General features: G+C 42.9%; 1 protein-coding gene across 1 annotated transcript; it reads right to left on the reverse strand.

Annotated features, from left to right (window-relative positions):
• Nucleotides 1–4,345: 4,345 nt before the first annotated feature.
• On the reverse strand, nucleotides 4,346–26,596 carry LOC115149835 (copine-3). Its single transcript, XM_075074232.1, is given in 12 exon segments — nucleotides 4,346–5,069; nucleotides 5,455–5,901; nucleotides 6,400–6,551; nucleotides 6,627–6,686; nucleotides 6,784–6,864; nucleotides 8,222–8,314; nucleotides 11,516–11,566; nucleotides 11,706–11,777; nucleotides 11,910–12,035; nucleotides 12,508–12,684; nucleotides 12,790–12,921; nucleotides 26,512–26,596. Coding segments are annotated over 11 exon segments (1,359 nt in total). The 5' UTR covers nucleotides 26,515–26,596; the 3' UTR covers nucleotides 4,346–5,069; nucleotides 5,455–5,489.
• Nucleotides 26,597–27,307: the final 711 nt, after the last annotated feature.

Consider the following 27,307-nt stretch of genomic DNA (forward strand, 5'->3'; position numbering starts at 1 on the left):
CAGTCGGTTTGGGGTGCCACAGTCTATTCACAGCGACCAGGGGAGAAACTTCGAGTCACGGGTGTTCTCAGAGTTGTGTAGACGGTTAGGCGCGGAGAAGACGCGCACTACTCCGCTTCACCCCCAGAGTGATGGGCTGGTGGAAAGATTTAACAGAACATTAGCACAGCAGCTGGCCATCGTTACCTCAAAACACAAGAGAGATTGGGACACCCACTTATCGTTTATTCTTATGGCATGTAGGTCGGCTGTTCAAGAATCGACTGCGTGCTCCCCAGCAGTACTAATGTTAGGTCGTGAGTTGCGCACCCCAGCCGAACTGACATTTGGCCACCCTCCTGATAATGACGACGGGGTTTTGCCTGGCCCGAACTATGTGTGTCGTCTGCAGAACCGGTTAGAAGCGGCTCACACCTTCGCAAGAGAGCAACTCGAGAACGCAGGGGTCCGCCAAAAGCGCAACTACGACTCGCGCGCTAGGGGGAGGCACTTTGGAGCGGGAGAATGTGTGTGGCTTCACAACCCCACGCGCAAGAAGGGGCGGTGCCCAAAGCTGGACAGTGCATGGGTGGGGCCGTGTCTGGTGATAGAGAGAGTGGGGGAGGTGACGTACCGGGTGGAGGTCCCCCCACGGAGCAGGAAGGTGGTGGTCCACCGGGACCGATTGGCACCCTACAGAGGGAGGAAAACGGTAGGAAATGGGAGTGAGGTCTCTGATGGGAGCCCACGGGAACAGTCTAACGAGGAGACTCTAGCGCAACCTGGGATGGGGGCTGCTTCTTCGGAGGGCGCTGGAAATGACATTGGGGCAGATGAGTGTTCTGGGGGTTCACCGGTGAGAGCCACGGGGAGGCCCAAGAGACTGATGCGACCCCCGGGTCGTTTTAAGGATTTTGTTGTGTAACCCTAGGGGCTAGGGTTTAGAAAGGGGGGGGCTATGTAACGACCCGGTATTGTGTTCTGTGTTTGTGGGTGTGTTATGGTTCTCATGGCTACTAGCAGGGGTTAAATATGTCAGGACAGAGGGAAAGGTTGGGGGGGTATGATGGGTAATCCCGCGGGATTTGGAAATGCATAAATAGGGATTACTGTCTCATCTTTCTCTCTTTTTCTGTTCGGGCCTTGATCTGTTCCTATGGGAGTGACCCTTAACTCGACATGGTATAATTGTGTACGTTCGGTATTTAGCGGCGTGGGCTGTGGCCAGAACAATAGCCCAGTTTAGGAATAAACCTGTGTTCTGACCTGCACACCTAGAGTCCGTCTCTTTTCCTTTTATGACCCAGCCGGGTCATTACATTATTTTACTCCATTGTTTATAATCAATGTAATTGTAAACAAAAACTGCACTCAGTCTATGTATTTGAGAGTGGTTACATTTCTACAGCCCCCCTCAGCTGTTTACAAAGACAAATGGTGGGGTTTTTTTGCATCCCGGAATTCCCCTTTAATTTATCTTCTTTAGTGCATTTTCAATCCATCAAAGATAATGCTTGAGTTTTGGACATTAACTAATAAGCACAACTTCAACCTTTTATTTCTGATTGTGTCCGAAGAGCTTACACTTACGCGTTGAACACACCGACTGTGTTTTGCGTTTCGATACACCAGAAGTACATTCCTTTCCAATGAAACGCTGCGTTTGCCTTGCAGCATTGCGTTGCAGAGGCAGTTGCAGTGCGTTCTGTGTGGTGCATACGTTCGAATGTATGCGTAGACTTGACAGAAAGTAGCAAAATGTGAATGTTGAATTTTTGTTGCACACATATCCAGTAAAAAATGTGGGATTACATAATAAAAACTGTTTCACTGGAGAATTTCTTTACATGTTTTATTCATTTAATTGTCAAGAATATTATTTATTCGATGACATCCACAAATTAATTGTGAGAGCCTATAATATAATTTCCCTCAACTGCAGTTTTGGGGCGAAATGCAATAATAAATAGTCAAGATAGCAGCGTAGGCTCTTTCAACAATGAGACCAACATTGAGGAAGGTGGTCTTGATCGCACTGTTGGGCCGGGACCAGCCCCGCTGAAAGCGCAGGTCTGTCTGGTTCCAGAGATGGTTAATGTCCCGAAAGCAGCCAGGGGGGTGCCACCGTCTCATTCAAGAGCTTCGAATGTTTGGAGAGGAATTCCGAAGTTACTTTCGTCTGGACCGAAGCCAGTTCGATCACCTGCTCCAGATGGTTGGAGCCAGGATCGCCCGGATGGATACCAACTACCGGGAGTCCATCAGCCCAGTTGAACGCCTGGCGATTTGTCTCCGGTAAGCTTTTGATTGATTGATACATTGTTTTTATGTGCAACCTAGCTAGCTAAAGGGCTCTCTAGTTAATAGTCCCTATTTGATATCAGATGTGCTTTTACAGAAGGTTCATTAGGACTATAACTTTTCCCAAAGTTTGTTCATAATAATTTTTTAATTATGCAATGTTACCAAATGAAAAGAAAATTGGGGTGCCTTCTGCCCTGATGAAGGTAGGCTAGTCTTCTACAGGACCCATTGTTGTTCAAGACAGTTAGTCATTCATTACTTTCTTATTGGACTCACATACACTCTTAGAGAAAAAGGTTCCAAAAGTGTCCTCCTGCTTTCCCCATAGGATAACCATTTTTGGTTCCAGGTATAACCATTTGGGGAAAATGTTATACATGGAAGCCAATAGGGTTCTACTTGGAACCAAAATAGGTACTACCTGGAACCAAAAAGGGATCTCCTATGGGGACAGCCAGAGAACCCTTTTAAGTAGATAGTACCATTCTTTCTAAGAGTAGAGTTGGCCTGGGCTACAGTTTAATGATATAGTCATAGACTGAATTGTACTGTTTCAAGGCATTGTTAATGATGGTTGATGAGTATTACAATATAATTAGTAGAGCATAATAAACAGTAATGAGGTAGCTATAGGAGTAGATAGAATATGTGGGTGGAATTCAAGTTCCACACAATATTGATCATTATTTGGAATTCTATTCTAGATTCTTGGTGACAGGGGACTCCTACAGGACCATAGGATTCAGCTTCCGAGTTGGACAGTCCACGTTGGCAGGCATTGTCCCCTCTGTGGCACAAGCCATTTGGGACTGTCTGGTTGGTGAATACATGCATGTCCCCAAGGAGGAAGACTGGAGGGCCATCGCTGCTGAGTTGCTGGAGAGGTGGAATTTCCCCAACTGTCTTGGCTCCATTGATGGGAAACATGTAGTAATCCAGGCTCCACCGTGCTCAGGTTCGCAATTCTACATTTAGTTTACATATTAAGTTGTACTCTTGGCTGTTGTAGATGCCATCTACTATTTCTGTGTTGTCGATGTTGGTGCTTATGGCAAGGGAAGTGATGGCAGGACCCTCCGGGACTCTGCCGTCGGCCAGGCACTTCAGGATGGCACCCTGGAGATTCCACCACCTGCATCACTCCCTGGAGCTGAAGACCTGGGACCTGTTCCCCACGTCTTCGTCGGCGACGAGGCCTTCCCTTTAAGACCCAACCTCATGAGGCCCTACGCTGGAGGCCAGCTGCCATTGCCAAAGCCTGTAAGGATCTTTAACAAACTATTGTCCAGGGCAAGGTTAGTTGTTGAATGTGCCTTTGGGATTCTGGCAGCCCGGTGGAGAATGTATTGAAGAGTGCTTGGTCTCAGCCCCTCAAATGTCGATGCCTGCGTAAAGGCCACGTGTTCTCTGTAACTACCTGCCGCGGTCATTCCAGGAGCCGCTCTGGATGGAGATGGGAACGCCAAATGGTCACCTACCTGATGTCACCAGGGCAGGTGCCAACAACGCCCCCAGACAGGCACTCCAGGTGAGGGAGAAGTTGACCAGCTACTTCTCATCGCCAGCAGGTGAAGTTCCATGGCAATATGCCGTGGAGTGAAACTGCTCTTTTAAGAGCCCCCTAACACAAAGGTTACTTTAAGAACCATCCACCGTTGTCCATAAAGTTGCATTTTCCCCCCCAGATTACTTTATCTATCATTGTCTCTCTTCATTTGGAAGCTATATTTAAGTGAAATTTGGGAGTAAAGACCACACCTTAACCCCTTCCCTCTCCCATTAACGTCAGTATTATACACACCTGACATGGTACATCAGGTGAGCAGGGGCACTAATTAAGGTTATACGACATACAGTTAGTATGATAACAAAGGGAAAGGGTAACCTAGGGTCCATACAAATAGTACAGTTTACCACCATGTTCACTGGCCTGACAAAATACAGGTGGGAAAAAAAACGAATTAGGAAGAGAATGTGTTTTTACTTTCATCTTGTCTTAGATCTGCAAAGGTGTAGGGAAGAAATAAGCAGATTAAGTCTAAATGAGATATTAATAAACAACTGACTATGAAAACATAATTTAATAAGTATTCAAGTACAGGAAAGAATGTTTAAAAAAATGCAACTATTGAAAGAGGTGTGTGTGCGTGTAAATAAAATAAAAAATTAATGTGTAGCCTGTAATCTGTAAGAGAACAACAAGAGCGTGTTATTTTGGTACAACTGCAGACCGATACAGGGACTACTCATAAAGCCTAGACGTAGTAGGGGAACTTCAGACATGGCCATAAAGAGAGAGAGTGCAGTGTACTGGAGATCTGAGGGACAGAAAGGAGTGGAGAAGAGGTGTGTGTGTGTGTGTGTGTCTCTGTCTCTGAAAAAAAAAAAATAATGTGTAGCCATAACACAGCTAAACAAACAAATGGCCCCTGGATGTCATGGACCAGTCGATGGAACATAACTTCAAACAGTTTCAACACCGGATTTTCAAGTGGTTTTAAATGAAAGAAATACATTGACCTTTAGTATTGTAAGAGACCAACAAGAGCTTCTGAATTCTCCGGTGTATGAGTTTCAATTCCGTCAATTCAGAAATCTATGTAACCCTAATAATGAATGCTATCCTAGGACTTTATAAACAAATGACTTTATGAATTGACTGAATTTAAATGGAACTGACGTGTGTGAAAAGAAAGGTACAATGAGGGAGGTCAAAACAACAACCAGACAACTCCTCTCCTCTTGCTGTCCTTCCTGTGAGCTGATCGGCTAAATTGACTCCATTTCTGAAAGGGAAGAGAAAAACAACATATACAAGCTTAAAATGATATGACACCATAAAAGGTGAGATTTATGTTAACTAAATACTGCTTGTGTAGTTAGAGGCATAAATATAGGAACAGTGTGGTAAAGTTGGTAATACTCGCTGTTTACTCATGGAATTTGTATTTCAGATCAAAAGATGAATGTGACAGGCAAATATTTAGACAGCAAACTGTTGTTTTAGGATATTTTCTAACCCAGAAACAACGGCTATACATTTGCCTCATTAATACTTTGATCTGAAATACCAATTAGCCTACATGACTATACTGTAAAAATGACCTACTTTACTTCACTGTTGCAACACTTATGACACTACCTGTAATGTGGAGAAGAAAAAAAACGTACCATTGAACTCGGCTTCGAAAAGCAGCTGATACATTTTAACCTTGACTGCTGCTTTTCTTTGCTGAGGCAGCCTCTTCAGTGTTGGCACCAGGCTCATGGCAGAGGGTCTCTTCATCCTCCTTCCTGTGAGCATCAGGTTGGGCTGCATCCCTCTCGACGGCTTGGAGGAGCCTCTGCTGAAATGAGTTGAGTGTATCTGGGGGCTGGAACCTTCGATGACGCCTGGTGTGACGTTGTTCCTCTTCGTTTCTCTCTCTGTTTGTCTCCACAGCCACATCCTGTTCAACGAGGTCCTCAGTGGTCACTTCTGTGAGGTTCATAATCTCCGGTGGTCCTAGATCCAGAGGTGCTTCCTCCATTTCATTGTCTTCCATGGCTGCACCGGTGGTGGTCATACTCGTGGATGACGTAGTAGAGGGTCTGGCTGTAAAATTGCCACTCGTTGCCCTAGGCACAATAAATGGATCCAGAAAAGAAAGAATGAGGCAGAAGCTCCAAGGCTGCTGGCCTGAAGCTGCTGACCCAGACCTCTTTCTCTGCCCTTCTCTCTCTCTGATACCTGTCCCTGAGACCTCTCCACTTTCTCCTACAGTCTTCTTCTACATAGACATGAACATGATAAGCCAAACCATTACCTAGCATACCTATAGTTATTAGATAGCTATCATGGACCTGTCACCTACTGTACACAGACATACACACATGGTTGGTTATCTGACCAAATTATCAGGGGTACAGTAGTATCTACCATTTATTACTATTTATGACATACACACTCACACTCTTTCAAACATGATTATTTGGTAAAGTTATCAGGGGTAGTAACTAGCATAATTTATTTGACTATTTCTTTCACACACACACACACACACACCTCATTGGCTAGGTTAGCAAGCTAGGTTAGCTAGCTAGCCACATCTAGCACACGCTCACTACTAAACTGACCTGGCAATCCTACTATCGTGGACACTTGTCTCCAAGCAGCATTTTTTCGTGTTTATGTCCCTGTAGCTGTCAGCAGTTGTGTCAAAAAGACACAGTTTGAGGATACTGTGAAAACTTTTCTCTCCTCCATGTGTCCAACCGCATGCGACCATCTGCAAAAGGTACCTGTATCAGTATAGTTGCCTAGCTGCGCAAAATGTTATGTAGCAGTGTGTTCGAAGCGTTACCGTAAAATTTATTTGGCAACCTCCCATGACATAGTCCAGGAATGTGTACCGTGCCTGTATCTAGGGGGAAATTACAATTAGCTTTAGAAGTAACAAAATTTAGAGGGTAAAATCTAAGGGCTAATGATAAGCTATTGTGCAATTAATTATAACCTACCTGGCAGCCCTTGACACTGATTACGCCAGAGTTTTAACTCTTCTTCTTCTGCTTCTCTGGATGGACACAGTCAAACTCCACCTGATTAAACATCAATAAAAAGGTTCACAATGGGCAATATAAAACTAACTCAAATAATAAACTACCTTCACCATGATTAGATAAATGAGGTGGAAACCCTTTACATTGAGTTGCTCAGATTTTATACATGTAGTTAATACAGTGCATTCGGAAAGTATTCAGACCCCTTCCCTTTTTCTACATTACAGCGTTATTCTTAAATATGTTCCTCAATCTACACACTAGAGGTCGGCCGATTATGATTTTTCAACACCGATACCGATTATTGGAGGACCAAAAAAAGCCGATGCCGAGTGTGGCTGTTGTCGATGTGTTCCTGGTTCGAGCCCAGGTAGGGGCGAGGAGAGGGACGGAAGCTATACTGTTACACTGGCAATACTAAAGTGCCTATAAGAACATCCAATAGTCAAAGGTATATGAAATACAAATCGTAGAAAGAGAAATAGTCCTATAATAACTACAACCTAAAACTTCTTACCTGGGAATATTGAAGACTCATGTTAAAAAGGAACCACCAGCTTTCATATGTTCTGAGCAAGGAACTTAAACGTTAGCTTTTTTACATGGCACATATTGCACTTTTACTTTCTTCTCCAACACTTTGTTTTTGCATTATTTAAACCAAATTGAACATGTTTCATTATTTATTTGAGACTAAATTGATTTTATTGATGTATTATATTAAGTTAATAAGTGTTCATTCAGTATTGTTGTAATTGTCATTATTACAAATATATATCTCGGCCGATTTAATCGGTATCGGCTTTTTTGGTCCTCCAATAATCGGTACCGGCGTTGAAAAATCATAGTTGGTCGACCTCTAGAAAAGAATGGTATAAACTCCCCAAATACAGGTGTGCCAAGCTTGTAACGTCATACCGAAGACTCAAGGCTGTAATCGATGCCAAAGGTGCTTCAACAAGATACTGAGTAAAGGGTCTGAATACTTATGCAAATGTGATATTTCAGTTATATTTTTAATAAATCTAAAAAACTGTTTTTCTTTGTCATTAAAAACTATTTCATCCATTTCAGAATAAGGCTGTAATGTAACAAAATGTGGAAAAAGTCAAGGGGTCTGAATACTTTCCAAACGCAATGTAAAGCATATGATATTTATACTGTAAAAAGCACATAGAACAATAATTCAATTGTAAACAGAAACTGGCCCAATTTGTAAATAGTGAAGTTTGGGTAATTAGATGTAAATATAATTACACAGACAACTTTAAAATGCACGTAACATGGTATCTTTACAACTTAATGTCAAGTGGGACCCATAAAGAGACAGAAGCTTAACAGTAAGGTAACCAAAAAGTTTAAGATTGCTAGAAGAAAAAGGAAGATATGGTCTCACCGGCAAACAAGCTTTCTGTAGCTCCGACACATTAGTTTGGAAAACACCGATAAGTTCATGCGAGCCATCACTATCATAATCAGAGCATTGGACCTGGCGAAGAAAGAGGGACAGGAAAGGGAGTTTAAGAGAGAAAAAAGGACAGAGAGGGGTTCCCTTAGGCTCGCCGGACGGTCTTTAGCATGCAAAAGCTGGGCGGTTGTGCAAGTAAACTCGCCTATAATATCTGAACTTGTGTGTCTTTGTCCTTATCGTAACACGTGACCTGCCAGTAACAGACACGTAGGTAAGCCCTGGGGCTACAAAGATCCCATAACAATAGGGCTGTAGGTTATGTCAAATCAAAAAGGCACACACAACTTTGAGGAACTCTCATTTTCCCCATAACAGTTTGCTCAAGGGATAAGAATCAATGCTTGAATTTGGCAGGAGCTCATCAGAGCCTCTTATAGAATATTAGCTAAAAAGTATTGTGGCGCTCCTGCACCTAAATATAAAAACAGTACCAGCACCCAAAATGAGTACCGGAACCTATTTCAGTCCAAATCATGCACTGATAAGACACCTATTTTATGACGTTTCCACTGGATCAGGGCATGACATTTTTCACTTTCTCGCTGTGGTTATCGAAGAGAGTGAGTTTTCAAATACATTGAGGAACTATTGTAATTCTCAATGGATGTAAAAACAGACTTCATTTGTTTGCTGTTTGAGGTGAAGAAAACATTACTTTGAGAAGCTCCACAGGTAAGTCAATCAGAAACACTATCAGATTCTCAAATGGGCACATTTATATGCCGACATTTGCGTGCAGGCCAGGTAGCCTATAGGCCTACTTCTATGCATCAACATTGACAGGAGCGCTCCAAACAAAAGACAATGAATAAATTGACAGAACTTGTAAATTAAATTAAATAAAACAAAAAAACTTGTTTCACACAGGTGTAGCATAGGTTTTGCACTCTGCAAACAAGGTGTCCACTCAGACAATGAGAACAGGAAGAATGTAATAATAATAATAAATGCATTAAAAGAAATGACCATAAACAAAGTAGCAAACATTGTAGATTACAAATTACAGGAATTAACGGTAAATGTACGACTGGTGATATATGTAATGGGGAATTGATATACACTAACAATGAAATGCAAACAGTTCACACTACGAAGTTATTGAACAATGAATGTGCACAAATTGGCGGGAGAGAGAGCGCATTCTGGAGAGAGAAGTGCATTCTGGGCGCATGGTCAATCCGACGTCTGCATTGGCCATGTAGCATTTACAGTGATATGGCCTAAGCAGAAGTCAGGGCATTCATACTTCTTGTGCTTCGCGGAGCAGTGCAGAGCTGTTGTCAAGGAAGTGAGTTTGTGTTTGTACAGGATGTACCGCCCCCAACTACCGTCAACCAATCATGTCAATGCGGAGCTATACAGAGCCCTCCGCATTGTTACAAAATTTAGGAGGCGCATGGCAATGCGGTGAAGAGCTCGATTTGGCCTCCGCAATTGCGTCACACCCTCCATATGGAGCTTCCGTCCACATTTTCGAACCGAACATAAATTGGCTTTTTAGTGAAGACATCAAAACTATGAAATAACACACATGGAATCACACAAGTGTTAAACAAATCAAAATATATTTAATATTTGAGATTCTTCGAAGTAGCCACCCTTTGCACACTCTTGGCATTCTCTCAACAAGCTTCACCTGGAATGCTTTTCAGTCTTGAAGGAGTTCCCACACACACTGAGCACTTGTTGGCTGCATTTCCTTCACACTGCGGTCCTATTCATCCAAAATCATCTCAACTGGGTTGAGGTCGGGTGATTGTGGAGGCCACATCATCTGATGCAGCATTTCCATTAAGCTCCTTCTTGGTCAAATAGCCCTTACACAGCGTGGAGGTGTGTAGGGTCATTGTCCTGTTAAAAAAAAAAAAAAAGATAGCCCCACTAAGCACAAACCAGATTGGATGGCGTATCGCTGCAGAATGCTGTGGTAGTCATGCTGGTTAGGTGTGCCTTAAATTCTAAATACATCACAGACAGTGTCACCAGCAAAGCACCCCCACACAATCACACCTCCTCCTTCATGCTTCACGGTGGTAACCACACATGCAGAGATCATCCGTTCACGTACTATGCGTCTTACAAAGACACCGCGGTTGGAACCAAAAACCAGGACAGATTTCCTGGGGTCTAATGTCCATTGCTCGTGTTTCTTGGCTCTAGCAAGCCCTTTCTTCTGATTGGTGTCCTTTAGTTGTGGTTTCTTTGCAGCAATTCGACCATGAAGGCCTGATTCACGCACATCACCTCTGAGCAGTTGATGTTGAGATGTCTGTTACTTGAACTCTGAAGCATTTATTTGGGCTGCAATTTCTGAGGCTGATAACGCTAATGAAGTTATCCTCTGCAGCAGAGGTAACTCTGGGTCTTCCTTTCCAGTGGGGGTCCTCATGAGAGCCAGTTTCCTCATAGCGCTTGATGGTTTTTGCGACTGCACTTGAAGAAACTTTCAAAGTTCTTGACATTTTCTGATTGACTGACCTTCATGTCTTAAAGTAATGATGAACTGTCATTTCTCTTTACTTATTTGAGCTGTTCTTGCCATAATATGGACTTGGTCTTTTACAAAACAGGGCAATCTTCTGTATACCACCCCAACCTTGTTACAACACAACTGATTGGCTCAAACGCATTAAGAAATTCCACAAATCAACAAGGCACACCCGTTAATTTAAATGCATTCCAGGTGACTACCTCATGAAGTTGGTTGAGAGAATGACAAGAGTATGCAAAGGGTTGCTACTTTGAAGAATCTCAAATATAAAATATTTTTAGATTTGTTTAACACTTTTTTGGTTACTACATGATTCTGTGTGTTATTTCATAGTTCTGATGTCTTTACTATTATTCTACAATGTAGAAAATTGCACAAAATAAAGAAAAACCCTTGAAGGAGTAGCTGTGTCCAAACTTTTGACTGGTACTGTATATCAACCAGTCAACTAATTGGGGTCCGTGCTAATTTACATGCTTGTTTTTCCACAGTATGAGCGATTTTATGACAAGTTCATTCTGAGTTTCCCCAACGTTATTTTGATGCACCTTTCTCTCTACAAGCCTGGTCTCCACAAATCTCTGCACTCGCTGGCAAGAACTGACAAAGTCAGACCAATTACATTTGCGCATTCGATACACCTGTATTCTAAACCCCCATTTCTTTCGACACACCCAGTCAACGGTAGCCATTGGGTTCTTAAGACAAACAAATATTGTGATAAGTACCTCTGTTCTGTGAACCAGCTGCCACTTGCCATCATCTTCTTGCTTAAAGAACTATAGGAATGGATCAGATTTCCCAAATAAGTCCTGCAAGAGAGAGAGACAAATAGGAGCATTGGCAAATGAATAATGGAAGGGAGAGAATTTAGAAAACTGTTTATTACTCCTTAATAATGTAGAACATTTATTGTACCTTCTTATCCAGGCCTTTAGCCTCCAACTCCAGCACTATGGCCCTGTTATCCTTTATCTCCTCAGCAGTAATCTTTAACACACACAATAAAGCACAAATTGGGGAATTCATCTGATCATCTCAAGACACTGTTTGCATTGGCCTTATGGTTGTTATCACAACATTTACATAAATGGGACCATTATACATTTACAAAGCCACTTAAATACTTAGAGTAATGGTGCCTTTTCCTGCAGGCTTACCCTTCTTCATTTGTAGAGGTCTGGTAAGCTTCTTGCAGGACACAATCTGAAAGGCAAATTGTTGTTTTTTGGAGGCACACCACCATTCCTAGAGAAATTCCAAAACGCCATTGGGTTAAGTTCACAGAAGGTTTGTGGCACCTTAATGTGGGAGGACGGGCTCGTGGTATTGGCTGGAGCGGAATGGTATGAAATACATAAAAAACATGGTTTCCATGTGTTTGATGCCATTCCATTTGCTCCGTTCCAGACATTATTATGAGCTGTCCTCCTCTCAGCAGCATCTACTGGTTAAGTTAATACCTGCGAAAATACATTTACATTTTAGTCATTTAGCAGACGCCCTTATCCAGAGCGACTTACAGTAGTGAATGCATACATTTCATTTCATTTCATACATTATTTTTCTGTGCTGGCCCCCCGTGGGAATCGGACCCACAACCCTGGTGTTGCAAACACCATGCTCTAACAACTGAGCTACAGGGAAGGCTAAATAAAAGTATCAACACAAGGACACAATGATGTGAGAATGATTGGTCCACACTTTCTTATATCCTAACCTGTCCCAGTGTGCACTCAAAAACCCCCAGGAAGTCATCATTCAGATCAACAGACTTGTTGTCTATGTCATAGACACCCAGCTTCAACTACTGCACTTTCTCAAAGCGGTAGTCCAGGAGCAGCTTCTTGAAAAACTCCGGGTCCCGGCAGTTCTTCACCCTCTCTGTGCGGTCCAACTGTATAGTGAGCCAGAAAGCATCTTCATGAACAAACCATAGGCCATTTCATTATATACATTAACAATTATTAGATGTTTCAATTAGTTAGCGCTTTCTCCCTACCTCGGTCCACTTGTCATTCCCGATGCTCTGCAGCATCACGCAGAGGGGGTCGGACTTGGATCCAACGTCTTTGTTGAGGAGATTGCTGCATGAGATGGAAAGCTCTACTTTTGACACACATTGAGTATCCATCTGAAAAACACAGAAAGAAAAAAAAATGGATCAATTATGACTGTATATTAAAGCCACAGTCTGCTCTGCAATTAAAAACAATAACAATGGGGCCCCTGCCACTTGTTTTGGTATAAAGCTGAGGGATAGGGCCAGGGAAAGGAAAATCCTCTCAAATTCATAGATAGTATGTGGACACCTGCTCGTCGTAACATCTCATTCCAAAATCATGGGCATTAATATGGAGTTGGTCCCCCCTTTGCTGCTATAACAGCCTCCATTCTTCTGGGAAGGCTTTCCACTAGGTGGGAACATTGCTGCAGGGACTTGCTTCCATTCAGCCACAAGAACGTTAGTGAGGTAGGGCACTGATGTTGGGCGATTAGGCCTGGCTCGTAGTCGGCATTCCAATTCATCACAAAGGTTTCGATGGGGTTGAGGTCAGGGCTCTATGCAGACAAACCATTTTTGTATGGACCTCCCAAAGTGCACAGATGCATTGTCATGCTGAAACAGGAAAGGGCCTTCCCCTAACTGTTGCCACAAAGTTGGAAGCACAGAATCATCTGTTATGTCATTGTATGCTGTAGCATTACGATTTATCTTCACTGGAAATAAGGGGCCTAGCCCGAACCATGAAAAATAGCCCCAGACGATTATTCCTCCTCCACCAAACTTTACAGTTGGCACTATGCAGTCGGGCAGGTATCGTTCTCCTGGCATCCGCCAAACCCAGATTCACCCGTCGGACTGCCAGATGGTGAAGCGTGATTCATCACTCCAGAGAACGCGTTTCTACTGTCACAGAGCAGCACACAGTTGGCCCAACGTCATCTGGGTTTGGCCGGTGTGGGCCGTCATTGTAAATAAGAATTTGTTCTTAACTGACTTGCCTAGTTAAATAAAGGTTAAATACAAAAAATAAATTATGAATTGAAAAGACCATTAAAATAGCATCCCATATCCCAGGCTAAGCTTTAACGTACACAACTCAGTAAAATCGCAATTTTGCGATTAAACGCTTCTCACCCTGATAAGCACAGGGACAGGTAGCCTACTTCCTACTAGTTGACATCTGTCAACTTGTCACTGAACCAGGCAACCAACCAAGTGCGTATTTTACAGTAAAGACTCGACTTGGAGGAGAGAGAGCTTTCTATGAAGGCAACAACCATTTTTCATCAAAAACCCATTTTGAAGAGAGTGACAAGAATTCCATGGGCACATGAACGCCCATAAAAGAACAATCACCGGATTTGCCTCATCAAACTCAAATCAAGCATTGGTTTACTTTAGAAAAATAAGTAGGCAAATGTTACAAATATTACCTTGTCGCACGAAACGGCAATATATCGGGTGTCCTATGAAACAGTTGTACTTGTCATGCAACTCTAAACTGCACTCTGCCGTAACGCGATATAAATGTCGAGTCGAGCTAAGATTTACTAAATTTGCTATCTGACAAAAAAAGGTGTGGCAGATGTTCAAGTGAGCATGATAGCTAAACAATTGGATAAGCAGCCAGCATAAAAACGTTCCTATTGGACAAGAGGCAACGTCACTCACGCTGTGCCCCCAGTGCAGGAAGTGACTACACACACACACACACACACACACACACACACCGTGTTCAGGCTGCACTCAAATATTTTTTCCCACCCCTAGAGATAATACAAATGTAGCCTTTTACAATTAGCCGATACAGCCGATGTTCTGGTATACAATGTTAACGTATAAACTCCGCTCAATAAACAGCCATAACCACCGTTGGAAACGAAGCTAACTAAACCAGATACAAATGTATGCGTAACTGCACAATATTTATTTTAGTGTTAGATCACTCATGCTTTGCGAATTTGCAAATGAATTCGGTCCTTATCAAAATCATTAACACAAATAACAGAACGTGAAACTACAAATTTCTGCACTACTACTCGTCTAAATGTTAAAAACAATCTTATCACATTTCAATAAAGGAAAATATTCATACTTAACAATAACTGTTATTTGTATGTTATACCACACACAATGGGCAAACAATTCACTTTCTGTATATAGCAAGGCTGCATTTCCTATGTAGGCCTACTAACATTCCCACACATTTTTATCTCTCAAATTCTGCCGACCCATTTCTCCACACCTACAGTATACATTTGATAGCTATACATACATTTCTGCACATATCCTTGGACAGTTGGTCTATTCAGCTCTAATGATACAGGGCAACAGACAGTGCTGCAAGTTTAGCACATCAATTACTTTACAAATAAGTATAGGAATTAAGTTAATGAAATACAAGCAATACTGTAGTGTTAGCCTTTCACTGCATTACTGAGGAGGTGAATGATTTCTCTTAATAATAATTGTCTCCATTTACAACCCAATAGATCAAACCTTCTAGTGTTGTAGGCCTATCAACTTCGCTCAATAAACAGACATTACATTTTTTTGGAAACATTGCACAACCTATACTGACCAAAAATATAAAACGCAACATGCAACAATTCCAAAGTTACAGTTTACAGTTGAAGTCGGAAGATTAAATGTATTTAGCTAAGGTGTATGTAAACTCAGTTGTTCACAATTCCTGACATTTAATCCTAGTAAAAATTCCCTGTCTTAGGTCAGATGGGATCACCACTTTATTGTAAGAACGTGAAATGTCAGAATAATAGTAGAGAGTGATTTATTTCAGCATTTATTTCTTTCATCACATTCCCAGTGGGTCAGAAGTTTACATACACTCAATTAGTATTTGGTAGCTTTGCTTTTAAATTGTTTAACTTGGGTCAAACGTGTTGGGTAGCATTCCACAAGCGTCCCACAATAAGTTGGGTGAATTTTGGCCCATTCCTCCTGACAGAGCTGGTGTAACTGAGGCAGGTTTGTAGGCCTCCTTGCTCGCACACACTTTTTCAGTCCTGCCCACAAATGTTCTATAGGATTGAGGTCAAGGCTTTATGATGGCCACTCCAATACCTTGATTTCGTTGTCCTTAGGCCATTTTGCCACAACTTTGGAAGTATGCTTGGGGTCACTGTCCATTTGGAAGACCCATTTGCGACCAAGCTTTAACTTCCTGACTGATGTCTTGAGATGTTGCTTCAATATATCCACATAATTTTCCTGCCTCATGATGCCATCTATTTTGTGAAGTGCTCCAGTCACTCCTACAGCAAAGCACCCCCACAACATGATGCTGCCACCCCCGTGCTTCACAGTTGGGATGGTGTTGTTCAGCTTGCAAGCGTCCCCCTTTTTCCTCCAAACATAACGATGGTAATTAAGTCCAAACAGTTCTATTTTTGTTTCATCAGACCAGAGGACATTTTTCCAAAAAGTACGATCTTCCTCCACATGTGCAGTTGCAAACCGTAGTCTGGCTTTATTATGGTGGTTTTGGAGCAGTTGCTTCTTCCTTGCTGAGCGGCCTTTCAGGTTATGTCGATATAGGACTCGTTTTACTGTGGATATAGATACTTTTGTACCTGTTTACATCATCATCTTCACAAGATCCTTTGCTGTTGTTCCGGGATTGATTTGCACTTTTCGCACCAAAGCATGTTCATCTCTAGGAGACAGAACGTGTCTCCTTCCTGAGCGGTATGACGGCTGCGTGGTCCCATGGTGTTTATACTTGCGTACTATTGTATGTACAGGTGAACGTGGTACCTTCAGGCGTTTGGAAATTGCTTCCAAGGATGAACCAGACATGTGGAGGTCTACAATTTATTTCTGAGGTCTTGGCTGATTTCTTTGGATTTTCCCATGACGTCAAGCAAAGAGGCACTGAGTTTGAAGGTAGGCCTTGAAATACATCCACTTCCAATTGACTCAAATGATGTCAATTAGCCTATCAGAAGCTTCTAAAGCCATGACATCCTTTTCTGGAATTTTCCAAGCTGTTTAAAGGTACAGTCAACTTAAAGTATGTAAACTTCTGACCCAATGGAATTGCGATACAGTGAATGATAAGTGAAATAATCTGTCTGTAAACAATTGTTGGAAAAATGACTTGTCATGCAAAGTAGATGTCCTAACCGACTTGCCAAAACTATAGTTTGTTTACAAGAAATTTGTGGAGTGGTTTAAAAATTAGTTTTAAATGACTCCAACATAAGTGTATGTAAACTTCCAACTTCAACTCTATATATCAATTGAAATACATTCACAAGGCCCTAATTTTTGGATTTCACATGACTGGGAATACAGATATGCATCCGTTGGTCACAGATACCTTAAAAAATGGGCTTCACAACGGGCCTCAGGATCTCATCACAATATTTTTGTGCATTAAAATTGTCTTAGATAAAATGCTAATTGAGTTTGTTGTCCGGAGCGTATGCCTGCCAATACCATAACCCCACCGCCACCATGGTGCACTCTGTTCACAACGTTGACATCGGAAAACCGCTCCCCCACATGACGCCATGAATGTGGTCTACGGTTGTGAGGCCGGTTGGACATACAGCCAAATTCTCAAAAATGACGTTAAATTCTCTGCCAACAGATCTGGTAGACATTCCTGCAGTCAGCATGCCAATTGCTCACTCCCTCAAAACTTGAGACATCTGTGGCATTGTGTTGTGTGACAAAACTGCACACTATAAAGTGGCCTTTTCTTGTCCCCAGCACAAGGTGCACCTTTGTAATGATCATGCTGGGATTTTTTACTTTGTTACATTTATGCATTTATTTCATAGTAGATTTGATTGAGACTTCTAATAAGGAATGACACAAATTAGGAAAATAATTTACTGAACAAAAATATTCGTAAAAAACAATCCCCATTTGAAATCCAGTGCCAGTTGGAAGTGATGGAACCGTGGCTTATTCTGCAGAAGGCTGTCCTAGTGTCCCATGTCAGACTCAATCAGGATTTAGGATTGTGTGGCCCTCTGTTATATCAACAATATTTGATATACACTTCATGACCAAAAGTATGTGGACACCTGCTCACCGAACTCCAAAATCATGGGCTTTAACAAAAATGTATGCACTCACTACTATAAGTCGCTCTGGATAAGAGTGTCTTCTAAATTACTAAAATGTAAATGTGAAATTCTAACATGGAGTTGGTCCCCCCTTTGTTGCTATATTTATTTATTTTACCAGGTAAGTTGACTGAGAACACGTTATCATTTACAGCAATGACCTGGGGAATAGTTTCAGGGGAGAGGAGGGGGATGAATGAGCCAATTGTAAGCTGGGGATGATTAGGTGGCCATGATGGTATAAGGGCCAGATTGGGAATTTAGCCAGGACACCAGGGTTAACACTCCTACGATAAGTGCAATGAGATCTTTAATGATCTCAGAGAGTCAGGACACCCGTTTAACATCCCATCCGAAAGACGGCACCTTACACAGGGCAGTGTCCTGGGGCATTGGGATATTTTTTAGACCAGAGGAAAGAGTGCCTCCTACTGGTCCTCCAACACCACTTCCAGCAGCATCTGGCCTCCCATCCAGGGACTGACCAGGACCAACCCTGCTTAGCTTCAGAAGCAAGCCAGCAGTGGGATGCAGGGTGGTATGCTGCTGGCATACAGATCGGTGTATATCAGCCTACACTGTTCTGAGAAGGCTTTGCACTCTTCGTGTCCATACTTTCCATACTCGGCCTTGTCTCAGGATAGTAAGTTGGTGGTTGAAGTTATCCCTCTAGTGGTGTGGGGGCTGTGCTTGGGCAAAGTGGGTGGGGTTATATCCTGCCTGTTTGGCCCTGTCCGGGGGTATCCGACAGACGGGGCCACAGTGTCTCCCGACCCCTCCTGTCTCAGCCTCCAGTATTTATGCTGCAATAGTTTGTGTCAGGGGGCTAGGGTAAGTCTGTTATATCTGGAGTATTTCTGTCTTATCCGGTGTCCTGTGTGAATTTAAGTATTCTCTCACTCTCTCTCTGAGAGGACCTGAGGCCTAAGACCATGCCTCAGGACTACCTGGGCTGATGACTCCTTGCTGTCCCCAGTCCACCTGGTCGTGCTGTTGCTCCAGTTTCAACTGTTCTGCCTGCGGGTATGGAACCCTGACCTGTTCAACTGACGCGCTACCTTGTCCCAGACCTGCTGTTTTCAACTCTCTAGAGACAGCAGGGCCGGTAGAGGTACTCTGAAAGATCGGCTATGAAAAGCCAGCTGACCTGTTGCAGCCTCTACAACCACTGTGATTATTATTATTATTATTATCATTATTATCTGACCATGCTAGTCATCTATGAACATTTGTTTTTCTGTTATAATCTCCACCCGGCACAGCCAGAAGAGGACTGGCCACCCCTCATAGCCTGGTTCCTCTCTAGGTTTCTTCCTCAGTTCCGGCCTTTCTAGGGAGTTTTTCCTAGCCACCGTGCTTCTACACCCACATTGCTTGCTGTTTGGGGTTTTAGGCTGGTTTTCTGTACAGCACTGTGTGACATCAGCTATTGTAAGATGGGCTTTATAAATACATTCGATTGATTGATGTTAAAACATTGCTGCGGGGACTTGCTTCCATTCATCCATCCACAAGAGCATTACTGAGGTCAGGCACTGATGTTGGGCGATTAGGCCTGGCTCGCAGTCAGTGTTCCAATTCCTCCCAAAAGTGTTAAATGGGGTTGAGGTCAGGGATATGTATGTGCAGGTAATTCAAGTTCTTTGACACCAATCTCGACAAACCATTTCTGTGTGGACCTCGCTTTGTGCATGGGGGAATTGTCATGCTGAAACAGGAAAGGGCCTTCCCCAAACTGTTGCCACAAAGTTGGAAGCACAGAATCTCCAGCCAACACTTAGCATTGCACATGATAATCTTTTGTCCTAATGTTGCTTCCTGAGGCAGTTTGGAACTCGGTAGTGAGTGTTGCAGCTGAGAATATTTACGCACTACGCGCCTCAGCACTCGGTGGTCCCGTTCTGTGAGCTTGTGTGGCCTACCACTTTGCGGCTGAGCCGTTGTTGCTCCTAGACGTTTCCACTTCACAATAACAGCTCTTACAGTTGACCGGTGAAGCTCTAGCAGGGACGAAATTTGACAAACTGACTTGTTGGAAAGGTGGAATCCTATGCCGGTGCCAAGTTGAAATTCATTAAGCTCTTCACTAAGGCCATTCTACTGCCAATAATTGTCTATGGAGATTGCATGGCTGTGTGCTCGATTATATACACCTGTCAGCAACGGGTGTGGCTGAAATAGCCGAAGCCACTAATTTGAAGGAGTGTGCACATATTTTTGTATATATAGTGTAGCTTACTGCTTTAGGTAACAATCCGGTTGACTGCTTAATTTCAAGAGTGTGAGAACTATATTCCTGCTTTTCCCGTCTTAAGTCAAACCACAATAAAGCAAGTCCAGCAAACCTAGATATAGGCATAATGGCTCAAATACTTAATTTATTACACACCATGTGTCACCTCGCACAATTCATAAAAATAACTAGTACTTACCTCTGCATGTAAATCCAATAGTGAACCAAGTGGCTCTCATTGCCTTATACCCAACAGCTTGGTACCCAAAAAGTAGGTGTAATGCATAATATTCAAAAAGTTTTTTCCAGAAGCATACTCAGTGACTTTGAAAGGAAGCAAACCAAAATAGGCATGTATGAATACTGAATGACAGGTAAGTCCCAACTTGCTTTGCATCGCAATTCATCAGCTTTTTCCATCGGCTCTCTAACAGACACAAAGGCATCTTTCAGGCCAATTTAGTTCACACCATGCCCTAGGTTGTCATGTCTGTCCCCAACAACCCACCACTTCACCCCAGTGCTGTATACTAGGCCCTTCTCAATCCGTGGACTCGTTAGAACCCCCAGCATGTCACTCTTCTTTCAAACATGACGAAGTAAACAACTTATTTGATGAGCACCCTATATGATTACTCTGCCTGATTTATAGAGACCGAAAATAAAACAAGGCTGTATACATATGACATTTAAACATATATAATTCATGTTCAGAGAACTTATATGAACTCAGTCAATAACTTTCCATTAAACCACATTATGAAAACAAGACAAATGTAGGTTTAGCGGTAGGCTAGCTTGTAACACACAAGAAACAAAGACTCTCTTAGCCTTACAGTAGGCATGTTTGCCACTAGCATCTATAGTGGAATTGAAAGTGAGCCTTGTGACAGTACACAATTTATTCCACTCTCAACACAAACAGACAATTTATGAACAGAATTATATACAGTGCTCCATCTTGACAATTTTACTGCTGTATTGTAACATGTCTGGGACCATATCAACAGTGGCCTACTGAACAAAATACTTTAAAATAAAAGACACTTGAGTGAAGTGATCCCTAGAGATACTTTGCGATTTTGGCAATGAAGCCCTTTATCTACTTCCCCAGATTAACAAACTCATGGATGGTTATCATTTGTGTGTGTCTCTACATCCAGTATGAATGCGGTTAAAGGTAGTTTGGGGAGCAAATGCTAACTAGCATTAGCACAATGACTGGAAGTCTATGGTATCTACTGGCATGCTAGCATTTACCATAGACTTCGTTATTGCGGTAACATTAGTTAGCAATTGTGCTAACGCTAGTTAGCAACTAACTTCAAACTGCACGCTGAGACAAAAATAGTATCCACGGCTTCATCTGACTCTGTGGAACTAGACAGGGCTTAACGGCCAAGATCCCGAAGTATCCCTGTAAAGGCAAGGGTGTCGAACTAAATTCCTGGAGAGCCATGTCTGTTTTTTTTGTGTTTTTTTTTCACAATTAAGACCTACACAACCAGGTGAGGGGAGTTCTTAACTAATCAATGACCTTAAATTGATCAATCAAGTACAAGGGAGGAGTAAAGACAAGCAGAACTTGGCACTCAAGGACTGGAGTTTGACACGTGTTTTAAAGTAGCTGTCCAGTGTTTCCAGATTTCTATGAAATTTGACCTATAATTAAATTACAATAGGAGCCAAATCGTTCTGTCCAAAAAAAAGTACTTGTAGGCCCAGTGCAGTCAAAATGTAGATTTTCCTGTGTTATATATTTCCACACTACGAGGTTGGAATAATACTGTGAAAATGAGAATGCCCTTTTAGTGTAAGAGCTGTTTGAAAAGACCTCTTGAAATGTCATGCTTTTTTGGTGGGATGGAGTTTTAGCCTGCCTGGTGACATTGCCAGGTGGTAAATTAGTTAACAGACCAATAAGGGAGTTCGAAAACTCTGCCAATAAGAACTAGTTTTCAGTTTTCCCCTCCACACTCCTAGCAAAATTCTTGCTTGAGAAATTGCGCTTGCTAAGATGTTTTTGACCATTTTAATTGAAAATGGTCACAGTAATTGTCACTCAGAAATGATTTGATAGTGAGCTAAAAACAGCTGCATTGGGCCTTGCTAAAATGCAGCTTTTATGGGTTTGGATGGTCCACCACAAGACCATTGTACTTGCATATGGAGCAGCAAGAGCAACTGCCCCTCCCTACCGTCAGGCCATGCTCAAACTCTACACCCCAACCAGAGCACTCCGTTCTGCCACCTCTGGTCTCTTGCGCTCAGCCCAGTCCAAGCTCTTCTCTGTCCTGGCACCCCAATGGTAGAACCAGCTTCCCCCTGAAGCTAGGACAGCAGAGCCCCTTCCCATCTTCCGAAAACATCTGAAACCCTACCTCTTCAAAAGAGTATCTTAAATAATCCCCCCCCTTCTCAAATATTCATGCAAGTAGCCCGCTGATTGGCCAGCTCAGCCAATGAGCCAACATTAAATGTTCTATGAGGAAATAGCAAGCATTTTTTTAAACAGTCTGTTTGAGATACAACTGAGTTGGGGATTTGAAGTTTTTTTTCTCTAATTTATGCTTTGGCCACAAATACAAGTATAAAACGGGTTAACAACATTATTTGGGTATAAGTTAACAGAATGCACTTTTAAAAGTGAGATTTTCATTGGCGAGTTACTTTAAAGGATGGTTTCTAAAACAGATTAAGCTTGGTCCTGTTCTAAAAATGATTCTAAACAGAATTGCCATGAAAAGGCATTTTAGTCCAGGAATAGGCTTAATCTGGGTCTGGGAAACTGGGTATATAGGTTTCTTGGTAAGATCCAATTGAATTTCCCATTCAACCCCTATATATCCTATATGTTCACTTGCGAAACCTAGATATAGCCAAGCCTATATGACCTTTTAAAGTTAACCTAACCATCCCTAACAGCAATACTCATGCCTATCTAAACTTTCTTTCATACCTGGAACATGTTTGGGAAAAACTCAGTGCCTTCCCTTCCAAAACCATTTTAATTGTTCATATGGAAAATCAGCAAGCAGTGAAAAAGCATTGGAGAAAAATAGAATGCCTTGTAGATAGATCTATGTCAGGAATGTCATTTTATTGACAAAAGTGTAAGCTAAACAGTAGGCTATATACACACTTGTGAAATAATAAACTGGAACGTCCCCAAAAATGAAACATAAAAATGTATCTTGTCAGGCAACACTACAAAACTAAGACATTCCAAACAGCTCATACTTTCAAAAAGAACATATCGCAGTGGGAGGGTTGGCAGATACAAAATGTTCTAAAGAGCTCTGCAGACCATTAAACCAAATGCAAAGTTCAAAATATTTTTCTCAGAAACAAGCAGTACAATCTCACATCATAGCTAACATTAAGATTTGCATTTATTAACAGTGAAAAACAGCATAGAGCAAATAAGCAAACGCTTTAACCATGGCACAATAAGTGTTCTCTGTACTAACACCATGCATGGCAGCATTTGGTGAGTACCCCCTTTAGAATATCGTCACAAAGCACAGGTAAAAGTAAAGACAATGTTAAATCTATGGAAGAAATACAAGAACACAAAATGTGTCAGGGCATTTGAAAATGATACATGCTTCCAAGTCAAAGTGATGTCTCAGCACAGCAATAACAGACTATCCTCCTACTCCAACCATATTATTTTGACTTTAGAAATGAATTTCAGTGCTCTTGCTCGAAACGGGATTGGACTCAAGCTACATCAACATGGCAAATTGGCTTTTTGCCATTTGAAAATCCACACCCTACTTTTGTAATCATATTATACATCAAATCGATATAGCAGTTTTCCATTTCATTCCTACGCTACAAACTTTGGTAAAGGAACTAAAGATAGTTGGGAGATTAAATGCAAGTTCTTACCTTTGCATTAATGAAACCGCATGTTTCACTTAATCATTATTGGTAGAGGGGAAAATTGGGAGTCTTATCCTAGGGTTATCTTCACTTTCCTAGCCCCAATAGGCCTATCATTTAAATCCATGACAGCAGACGTTGCCTCCTTGTGCGACTCAAAGGCAACCATTGCCTCGCCAGTGGGCAGGCCCTTTTCACTGAACTGCAGACAGACTGAACCAGGCAGCACCTGATACCCATAAAAGAAATCTAGAATCTCATCGACTGTTACAGTGAAAGGCATGTTTTGGATCTTTACAATGGTAGGTCCACGAGGGTTACCAGGGCCTCCGGTTGATTGCCCTCTCAGAGGGTCAGAGCCAGGGCCAAAGGCAGACTGAGGACACCCTCCTGATTGCCCATGGCCACCTCCTCGGTTGTTGTTGTTGAGGCCTCTGTTCTTTCTAGGGCCATTGTCAAAAGGTGGCATGCCCCTCAATCCCTCTGGCCCAAAGCCAGGTGGGCCATTGTTGCTGCCTGGTCGGAAGCCCGGGGGTTCCAGAACTGCTCCAGGCAAGTGACCAGCAACCATGGGTGGGGGAATGCTAAGGGCTACATCCCCTAGACTTGCTGCAAGTGGGGGTGGAGGGGGGCCCGCTAGTCCATTACCTGGGACAGTAAACGGCGTAAAAGGACCATTGCCTAAATTGCCTACAGTGTTTCTGAGGAAGTTGAACTCTTCTCCTGTCATACCGGCAAAGGGGTGAGCTTGAACTGGATTCTGTGCATGGCTGTGTGCCTGGCCTTGAGTGTTCCCTTGGGGTTTCTGGCCTCTTTTAACCTGTGGTGGTGGGTTTCTCTCAATTTCCTTCATCTGCTCAAAGGTGACCAAATGTACAAAGGCATCTCTGCCATTTAACTTCTGCCTGTGTAGTCTCTCAGCATTTAGCGCATCCTCCTCTGCCCTGAACTGCATAACAGCCTGACCTAGACTGTTACCACTGCTGTCAACCAGAACTTTAAGACTTTCGTCAAATACTGAAATGCCTTCTAGAAACAGACGGACATCTTTCTTTGACGCATTAAATGGAATATTTGAGATGTGAGCACAGTTTCTAGGGCTCTTGCCTGATTCTGAGTTGTTTTTCTTATCACCACCCTGCATCCTTTGACGAATTGAACCAATCTTTTCAAACATAGCTTTTTTACTGATGGGGTGAACTTGTATGAATCGGCTACCCATATACTGCATGTGACAACCGAGGGCAACTTTGTAGTCCATTTCCTTTTTGAACTCGACAAAGCCCTCGCCTGTAGCTCGGCCAGTGGGTCCATAAGCAATGTAAATGCTGTCTTCCACAATATCCAAGTTTTTGAAAAACTCAAAGATCTGTTTGTTTACTGCTTCGTAGGGCAGGCCTTTCAGGTAAACACAGAACTCCTTGTTGTGAGGGGAGCGGGACCTCGCACGGTCTCTGGTTGACGGGGACGCTGAACTCATGTTGCTGCTGACACTCATCCACTGCCTCTCTGTGGCCGGAGAGATGTCCACGTACCTCTGCCCTAACATTCCGGTACCTCTTTTGAGTGCCTCAAAAGTGTCCTGAGGGGAAAGGAACTTGACCAGCGCCCTGCCGCTACTCCGGCCCATGTTGTCCCTGACCAGTCGGATGGAGTCCACCGCTAACCCACGGAAAAACTCCCTAATATCCATTTCTGTACCTGAGAAGGGCAGGCCTTGAAGGTGGACATATAACTCGTCTGAATTACCTATTGCTGCCTTCATGTGTGCCTGGAGATTTAACAGAGGGTTCATATGGCCCAGAAACATGTGGTTTGGGGTTCCTAGAGGCAGCCCTGAGGCCAGTCCACCAGGGGGTGGGATGCCTGGGTTAAATGGTGGCATTGAGCCCATGTGGGACAGGTGACTCATGGGAAGGACAGGGGGGCCTTGGGTTAAAGGTGACACAGTGGGAACAGGAGGCATAGAGGACACAGGTGGTGGAAGTGGCATGGGGGGTATGGAAGGCATGGGTGGCAGGGATGGCATGGTTGGCAAAGGGGGGATAGGTGGTGGTACAGAGTTGAGGGAGGACATGGCTGTTGTCATAGTGGATCCCATGGTAAGATTTGGGCTGCTGAAGTTATTGCTGAAACTGGGGGGCATGTTTCCCATGCTAGTGGTGGCAAACGTGGACACATTTTTGTTGCTTATAGTTTCATGTGCAGATGCAGCTGTGGTGACTGTGGTTGGTGTGGTGTTGCTGAAGCCTTGTAAAGTGGTGGGTAAACTGCCCCTCCCACCTGTGCTGACGGTGGGGCCTGGCCTGCTACCGTTTCCTGCGGCTCCCTCCACATTGCCTGTTTCAAAACGCCTGCGGCTAAGTTCGATCATATTCTGCATCTCTGTCTTGCTGCTCAGCAAAAGTGACACTTTAGAACCTTTGATTGCTCCCCCTGTACGCATCATGCCAAGCCTGGCATCTTCATCTGTGGCGAAAACAATAAAAGCCTCACCATGTTCACCCCCTACAATATGCACCCCACCATCCGGGATAGTCAATCCAGAGAAGAAATGGCGTATGTCCATGGTGCCCGCCACTATCGGGAGACCCTGCAAGCGGATGACCACAGCCATGCTGCTGAGGCGAAACAACACACACCTGCAGGTGAAAAAAGGCAACCACCGTAAGACTAGAGGAAAGAGTAAAGAACAGACAAAACAAAAAGAGCAGGAGACAAACCATGATTTAGAAAACAGCTTAGGTTTGGAGGTATTCGATGAGAGCCCAATGCATCAATAGAGGAATTCAAAATACATGTGCAAGTATTAGGCCGTCTGTCTACTCATCACCACTCTTACACAGCCATCCACACATTGCTTCATTTACCACATACATCAGCCTTGGCTCAAGGACATTATGTAGGCCCAAGGTCTAATACGCAAATCTTGGAGAAATTTAGCTCGTAGGCCTAAATCTTGCTCATAATTAGACCCAGAGTACCACACATTTCAATGCTGTAAATTGGATGAACCTGTAGCCCAACTTCCAATTTATCAATCTGATGCATCATGAGGTCTATGTCCAGTAAAGGTCAGGTGGAAGAAGTTGCCTGAATTTAAAGGCTGAGTAAGTAATTTTCTAAGCTTGCAGGATGCATTACTTACCAACAACAACAGCTGACAAATCCTAATAAAACTACATCACGTTCTGAAGTTGACTTTCTTTTGTCTAACTACACTATCTTGAATGTAGCAAAGAAGTTCTGTGGTTCAGAGTGCAGTATTTAGTTACATAGTGCAAATGTTGGC

Source organism: Salmo trutta, chromosome 16, assembly GCF_901001165.1.
Source record: "Salmo trutta chromosome 16, fSalTru1.1, whole genome shotgun sequence".
Taxonomy (NCBI): domain Eukaryota; kingdom Metazoa; phylum Chordata; class Actinopteri; order Salmoniformes; family Salmonidae; genus Salmo; species Salmo trutta.